At 37.2% G+C, this 10241-nt stretch overlaps 2 protein-coding genes across 2 annotated transcripts; both read left to right on the top strand.

Moving 5' to 3' along the window:
• Positions 1-151: 151 nt before the first annotated feature.
• LOC129570885 (uncharacterized) lies at positions 152-3135 on the top strand. The gene is made up of 3 exons (XM_055450612.1): positions 152-539; positions 2284-2383; positions 2491-3135. Exons 1-3 carry the CDS (start codon positions 272-274, stop codon positions 2630-2632), a joined length of 510 nt encoding a protein of 169 aa, XP_055306587.1. The 5' UTR covers positions 152-271; the 3' UTR covers positions 2633-3135.
• Positions 3136-5868: 2733 nt separating this feature from the next.
• On the top strand, positions 5869-8326 carry LOC129570820 (vacuolar protein sorting-associated protein 51 homolog). Its single transcript, XM_055450545.1, has 2 exons — positions 5869-5985; positions 6060-8326. The coding sequence occupies exon 2, from the start codon at positions 6066-6068 to the stop codon at positions 8259-8261; it is 2196 nt and encodes a 731-aa protein (XP_055306520.1). The 5' UTR covers positions 5869-5985; positions 6060-6065; the 3' UTR covers positions 8262-8326.
• Positions 8327-10241: the final 1915 nt, after the last annotated feature.

Here is a 10241-nt window from a genome sequence, read left to right as displayed (position 1 = left end):
ATCGTTGTTCAACTATAAATTCTACTGATCAAGTTGGAAAAACAAGTTGAATTAAAGCGATAAATAGATTTCATCATAATTTTACGGCGATAAAGTACACGACATACCATTCTACAAAAAAAAACGTCACTGTTCTTCGAATAAATTAAAACTAGATTTATACACACTATCATCCACACTGTGTAAACGCAAAACGTGAAATTGAAAAGAAAAAAGCAAATAAACTTGATCATCAAAAGAAGGAAAACGGAATACGAAAATAAAAAAAATCATGGTTTCCAATATGAATATTGAGCCTCGAGCTGAAATATGTGATATTAATCGGCCAGCATTAACGAATAGCGCAATAAGCCAAACTACAATCGAATGTCATTTAAATCAACAGAACCATCACGAAATGGTTGACGCCGAAGAGCTGACGAAAAAAGTTCTCAAACTGGATCTCAGCAAACGGTCGGAGGCGGAAAAGGGCAGCTTTGATTCGGATGAAAAGGCCACAATTAATGACTGCAAATCACCAAAATCACCGCAAGCTTCAGGTAAGCACACGATTCCGGAAAGACGTTTCACTGATTTTTGTTTTTTTTTGTCGTCGTTCGATTAATCAATTATCCCATTATCCAATCCACAAGTGGTAATTATTAATGATGCCACTTCAATTATTACATTAATGCCAACTTTCAATAATAAATCGATTCAAATTGAGGATTTCATGTGATAAAATATGATAATAGCCTCTAAATGATATGGATATTTCGCCTTGTGCCCACTCACACTGCTGCCACTGTTGCTGTGTGCGTGCTTGTGTCTCTGTCGAAGATAGAATACTCGTTTGACCTGAAACAGCATTTGAATTTAATTTAAATAGTTCGCACATGATGACCGCAGCACACACACGCAGCACACAGCTTCTTAGAGAGAAATGCAAAATGAGCCATTCAAATAGTGCTAGTTGTATTTATATACGAAACGTTCATTATGGCAAACAGATGCAGTGTTTGAGTACGTATTGTACTTGGTGCATTTGCATAGAAGCTCATTAGTCAAATGAATAATTTCAATGGTATGTACCAGCATAGTAACGACTGCGTACGATTAAAAATAGACTTTGTTTGAATGAAAAGAAAATCAAGACTAAAGTTGCATAAAAGGCCAACCGCTGCTGCCGTTGTGCGTCTCATAAGCCGCATACAAACACACACACTTACGCACATGTCATGAAACGACCATATTGCGAGTCAATCCAGGAAAGTACACACAATCACGAACCCAATCAAAATAAAGCGGCAACCATTGGAATTGTAACCGAATGCCATAAATTTAAAGGCAACAAGTGAATGAGTCCATCCTTTGCTTTGTCGTTCGATTAACGATTATTTCTGTCGTTTTGACTCGGTTTCTTTCTAATGTTACTTTTTTCAGGTTTTTACCGCAATATTCTAGTTGTGTTTGTGTGTGTGTGTGTAAGTTTATGTTTCGTATTTGCTTCGTTTAACATTATTTATCTTCGTATTTATTTTTTGCGTTTTCTTTGAACTGGATCTTTATTAATGTATCGATCCAATTTGCTTAAAACTACGTCAGAGAAAAACCAAAACGAAGCAAAAGAAGAAACAAACACACACAATTCTGTCTCTACGATAGGATATTTCCAGATGGAGAGCCGAGTGTATACGCCAATCATCTAATATTAAAACCTTTCTCGGTTTTTTTTTTCGGTTAGGTGTATTGGCTGGATTACGACGAAAAGTCTGCAAAGTCCCATCTGATTTCAATTGATACTTGATAACATGACGTTAAACCATAGATAGACGTCGCAATTACTCTATTTGTATACGACGCTGACATCAAATACAAATACCCGGACGAAAATCATAATGAAACAAATGGCAATGTTTACTCGTTTCTGTTCTTTTTTATCGCACATAAAATGAGATATTACGTAACGTACGGTTTTCTATTCACAATTGTGTTGCACGAAATTCAGACGACACATTTTCAAAAGCTGCTGCACGATTATAACAATTTCAACTGCTTCAATTTTGCTTCACTTGTGACCGTGAATTTATATTACAACCGAACTGAACTGAATTTCTATGGATACATTCAAGGTTGAAATATTGCACATCGAAAAATAGATTTTAAAGGCCATGCCATGGAAATTCTGTATGGGAAATGGTGATAAACATTGAAATGGCAAAAATGATGATTTACGATTGGTTTTTATTGAGTGTTTGATTTTCGGATCGATATATAAGTGTTTGATTTGTTATTGGTTTGCAGGCGGTCGATCCGGAATTGCGACTGGAACCCGATCAACCATAAGCCATCAATCATCGATTACGTCACAAGTCGACGTCGTTGAAGATCGCAAAGCTCTAAGGTAACATTTCTTTTTTCATCGCCATTTATGCTACACATTTACACGTCCAACTTGAATCACTTGATAATTTTTGGTTTCAAAACTTCTTTTTTTTCTGCGCAATTCAGGGATGCATTATATCAGGGAATCTTTCATCGTCATCGACGTACCATATTTGCCGTTGGAAGTTTCCTGCGTATGTTGCGTACACGAAATTCACAATACAACACCATACGAAGTAATTCGGAAGGTGACGAAGACACCAGATAAATGAATCGGTCCAACGATCCACGATGGAAATTCATTATACCAAAACCACACATATACACATAACTTGTTCAATACACAACAACTCCACCCAACAAATAAACACACATACACACAAAATACCAGCAACAACAACAACAACAAAACAACAAAACCCCGTTTAGAAATTTATAATTAAAAATAAAATTAATTATCATTATTCTACTAATTACTGGTCATGTTACTAAAAGGAGTTGAAAAGCCAGAGAGAAAAAAAACACACGTATATCATACGAAGAAAAACAACAAAATATTGAAAAGAAAAGCGGTGAAAAGATAAATATTAATCCGATGATTTTTTTAGACGATAAGTTTTATTCAACTAGAAGATGTAATGGAACAGCTTGATATTTATGTCTTATGAAAGTGATTACAGAAATAAATTAAGCAGAAATAATAAATTGTATTTCGAAAAATTTTCAAATTAAAAACTTAGCGTCATCCATTATACGCTCTGACCCAGATAATGGTTTTGTTTTGTGTTGTTACACCATGTGTACCACGACGATGGTGATAATGATGATGATAATGATTCAAAGAGAATGTGCTTATTGAGCTTGGGCGATAACCTATTACAAATGTTTCGGAATGTTTGAAAAATGGTTTGGTGCAGAGAAATGTTTCACAAATGAAACCCCATTCTACCGACGATGAATCTGCGTGGAGGATGGAAACGCCGGTGCATGTATACACACTCACTATGGCGAAAAATTTAGCATTGAATGAACAATCGTTCATCATTTAACTAGGAACGATATGGAATATTAGTCCTTTCGCCCTGGACAAGATTGTGGAACCACTTGCAAAGGGGCGAAAAATGCAGTAGAATTAATCGATTTCCAAGAAATATGAAGAGAGTATGTGTATGGTTTGTGATTAGCTCGCTTGTTGAGTTTTGCTTTGATTCCCATTGGTTGGATAAAATTCCGCAGCGCTCTTGAAAGTTTCATTCAAAGTGAATTAAGATGAAAAAAGACAAGTGGTCCGGACATTTCCACATCATAATATCAAAGTAATGTAGAACATTCAAATTGAAATGCAATTTTCCGACATATTCAAATGCATAGAATTCCATCAAATTAAGAAATAAATTGCATTTTTGATTGGAGCTGTTTGGGTGGGAAATAGCTTACTAAAATCGTTTCCATAAAGATTTAGTCGAAAATCACGTTGAATTTCCTGACCAATTTATTTCAACATCGCTCTTGCTTTGACAGAGAGAGAGAGAGAGAGAGAGAGAGAGAGAGAGAGAGAGAGAGAGAGCGAGAGAGAGAGTAGCTCTGCTTGGCATATAAAATATGTATTCGCAAAGAATTCCGAAAATGAGCGGAACAATCTACCGTAATGCATGCACCTGCACTTACATAAATCTATAGCCAAAACAATGTATCGCGCACTGACGAAACAAAACAGAAAAAATTAAAAACATGTTCCCGATGTCACTTGCTTGCTATAAGGTAAATTCCACCGGAAGTAGATTCATGTTTGAAAAAAAGAAAAGAAAAACTGGTACGGATAGTTTTGTTAGGGCTGGATCCCATGTGATAGATACAAATTTTTAGAGAATGACTAGCAAACCGCCGTGGTGAACATGAAAATTAAACCAAAAGAGAGAAAAATGTAGAAAGATAATCTCAGTGATTTGATCAGGCTTCAACACTCACACACGGAAATTAATTACAATCAAATTGAACCTTTTTGGATAGATATATTTTATTCACGTTTTTATATTTCAAAAAAAAAAATACAAATAAAAACTATGTAAGTGTAAAACAATCCCACAAATTTTTAAAACAAAATAATTACTGAATTTTTCGTGCTTTTACCAACAACAACAAAAAACCATCAACAACAATCGTAGAATCGAGAGCGATTTGATGAGTACATTTCGCTTTTCCCATCATTTCTGTAATAATAGAAACATAAACCGATAGAGATAAACCAAATAACAACAATCAATATTTCTTTTTCAACCAATTTAGAGAAAAATTATAGCCCGGATCGAGGAAAAAAAGAAAAACCTGTTGGGAAGTTGATATCCCAGCGCGCGCTTGGCTAGCCCTTAAACTTTTTTTTATGGCCATTTGAATAGTGAAACATACCAAATGCTTGCATTTAGCCGGACATTCAGTTTGCCCATAAAACATATATACAGATCCGGCTATAAACGTACGGTTATTGCGTTATTAATGAATTGATTTACGTTGTTATGTTTAATACATAATGAAAGAAACACGACCAACCATCTCATTCGTATGAAAAACCAAAATTGTACCATGTTAAGAGAGAGGGAGCGTAGAGATAAAGAGAGAAATATTTATTGGTATGATATGGTAGTTGACACACACACACTCACACACACACACACACACACACACACACAGAATATATAAGGAAACTGAGAGCTTAGCAAAATGTTACGTTTAATCATAAACATAAAAAACGATTAGACTGTTTCACCTGACAAAAAACCAAATAATATAAAATACATGATTACACAGAGATGCACTCACTCACTCACAAACACAGTCATACAAACACACAAAATCAAAATGTATGTCATATAAACAGCTATAAATGGATACAATGGCACTGCAGACCCCTAAACACAAACAAAAACAAAAACAATTCTAAACGTTAAATATTACGCGTACGAGGTAAAGGCAGATACATGTTAGCAAATGAACAGGATAATTTTAGTATATTATCATTTTGTTTTTGGAGAACCAAATAATTAAAAAAACAAAACAAATTTAACAAATTTAACCTATTTAACAGAATCGCATTAAGATATTGATTGCAATAAACGTTATTACCTATCAAATATTATGGAAAAAAAAGATTTTGCGGCATTTTTCTTCCTTATTTTATTTGTTGGTCGTTGCGTGCAATACCCTTGAATAGATCCAAATTGGTCAAATTTAATATGGAAACGGTTTGTTCGAATTAAATAAGAAAAAGGTTTGATTGCTCACTAAAAGTGTGTAATAATGTACAAGGTAAGCATCATATTGGTTCAAATAGAGCCGTACGATCTTTTTCTCCTTTTTTTCTTCGTCTTCGAGGTTGAGAGGAAATAATTCTTTTTCGTTCAATTGATTCTTCACGACACATTTTCAAACGAGCCGCGACCGGCGAAAACGCATTAGACTTTACTTTCACAGCTCACGACTAGATGGCGCGTGTGTACAACAAATGACTTGGCACACTGACACATGTCACACTCCCAAATTTCTAATGCAATTACAAAACAAAACAATATCGAGATAAAAAAAGAAATTGCTGCTGTGTATTTAGTGCTTTTTGTATGAAACCAGGTAAGTAAAATCAATGTTATCCATAGATTCCACAAGAATAGCATGAATAATCAGTGCCATTTTGTTTGCTTCAGATCAAAATGAGTGAGGAATCATCAAAAAACGTCTACGATATGGATGGGTCGAATTTTGATTCGGACGTGTATGTAAACAAGATACTCAAAGATTATTCGCTAAAAGATGTGATGAATGTGGAAACAGCCATCATACGTGACACACAATCACTCCATAGTGATATGCAAACATTGGTCTACGAAAATTACAATAAATTCATTTCGGCCACGGATACAATGCGCAAAATGAAGACGGAATTCAAGCAGATGGAAACCGAAATGAATTTGCTCGTGTCGAATGTGAAATCAATCACTGAATTCAGCGATCAGATATCATCGAAACTGCATGATAGTCGCCAACAATTGAGTGCATTATCCGAGAAACAACTGTTGCTGCAAAAATTACAGTTCTTATCATCGCTGCCGACCAAATTGAAAACGTTGATCGATGACGGTAACTATGGACAGGCGGTGAAGCATTACGGCGAGGCACATGCCGTTCTCGAACAGTACGGTTATCAGCCATCGTTTCAAGGCATTCGTGACGATTGCCAATTGATAATGAATGATTTGAAGTCGAAATTGAAATTGAACATTCAACTGTCGGGATTCACGGCAAAGGCAATGATCGAAACGGGAGATTTACTGTTGCAACTGGGTGAAAAACCATCGGATTTATCACGCGAAATACTTCAATTTGCAACACAACGGCTTCATGAGCAAATCGTGATACTACAAGACCAGACCGATGGCAATATGATTGAATTCGTTGACATGAGCATCAAAGGATTTATCAACGAACTGATTTTGATTGTGAGCTCGTACACCGAAATGTTTTTGAGTTCACCGTCCAATGCCAACTATAGCATTCAATATGACGAGCTGAATGCATTCGTTACGAAAAACTTGGAGAAATTCTCTGCGCTGGTGCAAGTGCGTGTCGAAGTGGAAACGGGCCATGGTGACTACAATATTCTACTGAGTGCACTTGATCGTTTGCACGAAAAACTATTGGGAATGAAGCATTTGACCTGTGACATTGATATGTCCACCATGATCGTTGAGATTATTGTGAATGCGGCAAATCAACTGTGTAATTTCCATTTGAAGAAACTCAAAGAATCATTTTCCGATAGCTTAAGCTCGATTCGATTGAGTCTGGTAACGGGGAGCAAGAGCGATAGCACACATGCAACCTCATCGGATTTGATGGATTTGGTGAATCGACTGTACGTAACGACAAATGAAAAAATCAAAGTGGTCATTCATGATTTGCTCATATTCATCAAGCCGGAATGGAAATTTAAAATTAAATCGCATCCAAAAGGCGTACAATGCGTCGAAGGTATTCGAGAGAATTTGGTCATTGGATTTTTGAATCACATCGCTGCCACAATGATCTCCTACGGTGATATTAGTCTGGCGTGTCCACCAAATTTGCTGTTGGTATTCTCCAAAATGTGCCTCGAAATGGAACAAATTGGTGTGAAGAAGATAATTATGCTGGTGGATGAATTGTACGGCATCGATCCGATTGGCAATCCAGCATTGACCCATGAAAATGATATGTACGCCAATATGAGAAAATCGGCACAAAATCTACTCGATTCATACGTTCGTCTGCAAGGATTGAATATCTCGCAAATGCTACGGAAAAGTGTGGAAACTCGTGACTGGCTCAATTGTCTTGAGCCACGGTCAGTGCGAGCCGTTATGAAACGTGTCGTCGAAGAATTGTCACTGATCGATGCGGTTTTGTCAGATTTGTACGAATCGGGTGCTCAAACGGCCGCCAGCAGTGATTCAAGCCGCAAAACACACTTCAGCATTTCCACATCGAAGCAGCCGCAATACCGATCCAATTGGTCGAATTGTACATCCGAACCGATGCTCATTACGAATATGCATCGACTTTTCTCCGACAAAATTGACATTTTCGGTTCGGTGCAATTTACCAAAATTTCAATTTTAACTGGAATCATTAAGCTTAGCCTAAAGACACTGTTGGAATGTGTTCGACTTCGTACATTCAGCAAATATGGATTGCAACAAATTCAAGTTGACACACACTACTTGCAAATGAACCTCTGGCGATTTGTAGCCGACGAAAATATTATGCATTATTTACTAGACGAAATATTGGGATCAGCTGTCCATCGGTGCGTCGATCCCACTCTGATGGAGCCGACAGCCGTCGGTTTGATTTGTGATCAAAATCATTAAATATTACATTCCATTGTTTGACACTTTTCTGATTAAATATTAAATGATGCATATGATCTTTTAAATTGTGGTTTAATTTATTAAAGTTGATGGAAAAAGTAAAGACGGAACAAATGGTATCTTTCATTAGGAAACAATTTGGAAAATATTTTAGATTAACTGACGTTCGTTTGATTAACATTGATCAATGTTACGCATGGTGTTTAGTCCAACCACGTATTTGTTGACCAAAATTAGTTTATTTCCCTATCAGCATAAGGAAATCAGTAGTTTCAATAGCCATTAGTTCTGTTACTGACCGCTTGATGTGCGTGCTTGTACGCGTTGCGTATCCATCATCGTCATTTTGTCTGTATCTGGACTATGCATTTATACGATTTTGGCACACACACACACACACACAATGACAAAAGAACTGTTCTAGTGACCATTTCGCATTTCTAATTTGCTCTGATTCGAGAGGCAATACAAGCGGACGAGAGGCGGGCGAGCGATCATTTTTGTGCATTTCCAGTTCAGTTTTATGCAGTGACTTGAGCGGAAAACACAGATGAAATGTCAGGCAAATTTTCGTCTCTCGCAAAGCGAGGCATTCGTTTTTGTGCAACGGATGAATAAAAAAAACGTTGACCAAACGAAATTGGCTCACGCGAGAATTTTGTGCCAGTTTTCGTGGTAAAACCTGAGGCCGAAGGAGTAGAACAGCCAACAATTGAGGAAGTTTTAGTGGATTTAACAGGAACGCAACAAGGAAATCGACCAAGTGTATTCATTGGCCAGCCACCGTTTTACACCAATTATATGGCTATTTTAGAACACCTGTTCTACGACGTAGGAAAAAAAAGTGTCAAGTGGATTTTGCGCTAAAAGATAACCGTCATTCGAATCCATGTCGAAGGAACAACAATTTGGTGAATGGGAGTGCCTCGGGGAGCAGTGGCGTAACTACAACTTTTGTTCGTAGGGGGTCTTTTTTATTGCTCCAATCGATAGATTTCCCCGAAAAATGAGATATTTTGAAATAATTTCGGGGGGGGGGGGGGTTGATTTTCTCACTAGTTATACGACTTTTTTGGCTTTTTGGCCAAAAAATGCCAAAAATGGCCAGAAATATTTTTTGTCCGATTTGGATGAAAGAACATCTAAACTGAGTCCACTGCGAACAACGTCTCTTTTATGCTAACAGCAATTCGTACACGAACGAGTCAGTGTGACAGTTGGCGTGAGCGAGACAAAGTTTGACAGCAAACAATTTGGTTATGTCGGTTTAAATGTTCTTTGGTACACAGAAAGCTTATGAAAATATAAGAATTATGGCATAAAAACTGGTCGAAAAAACTGGTATAAAACTGAAAGTACGAGTTAACCGTAGCACGAGCAATCTGTGCCATTTTTCATAGGGCGCCTCCACTCACATTAAATTTGTATTATGAATGTTAAGGTGCGTTCAGCGCCCTTCAATGTAAAACCAATTCAAGTGGAGGATGGCACGCGGGGTTTACTTGTACTTTAAATTTTTTTATACCAGTTTATACCAGTTTTTCGAACAGTTTTTATGCCATAATTCTTATATTTTCGTAAGCTTTCTGTGTACCAAATTTCATCCAAATCGGACAAAAATTATTTTTGGCCATTTTAGGCATTTTTTGGCGTATAATTAGTGAGAAAGGGGGGCCCCCCCGGGGGAGGGGGGGGGGAGAGAGCTCATTTTTCGGGGAAATCTATCGATTGGAGCAATAAAAAAGACCCCCTACGAACAAAAGTTGTAGTTACGCCACTGTCGGGGAGTATTTTCGTGAAGAGGATAGTTCGCCAGATCTGAATAACAATCCCCTCGAAAATGATGATGATGGCGATTATCCGATTGATTCTGAAGATCAATTTTTCATATCCCCCCGACTGGCTGCCCGTGCCAACTCAAATGCAAATTAAAATCGTCCAACCCGTGTTCAATATACAGTGTCCATACAGCGCGCCCGA

The sequence above is a fragment of the Sitodiplosis mosellana genome, unplaced genomic scaffold (assembly GCF_009176505.1).
Source record: "Sitodiplosis mosellana isolate CC-2019 unplaced genomic scaffold, AAFC_SMos_1.0 Smas_scaffold_1, whole genome shotgun sequence".
In the NCBI taxonomy this organism is placed as follows: Eukaryota; Metazoa; Arthropoda; class Insecta; order Diptera; family Cecidomyiidae; genus Sitodiplosis; species Sitodiplosis mosellana.
The sequence above is the reverse complement of the archived record's forward strand: the minus strand, read 5'-3'. Positions and strand labels throughout refer to the sequence as shown.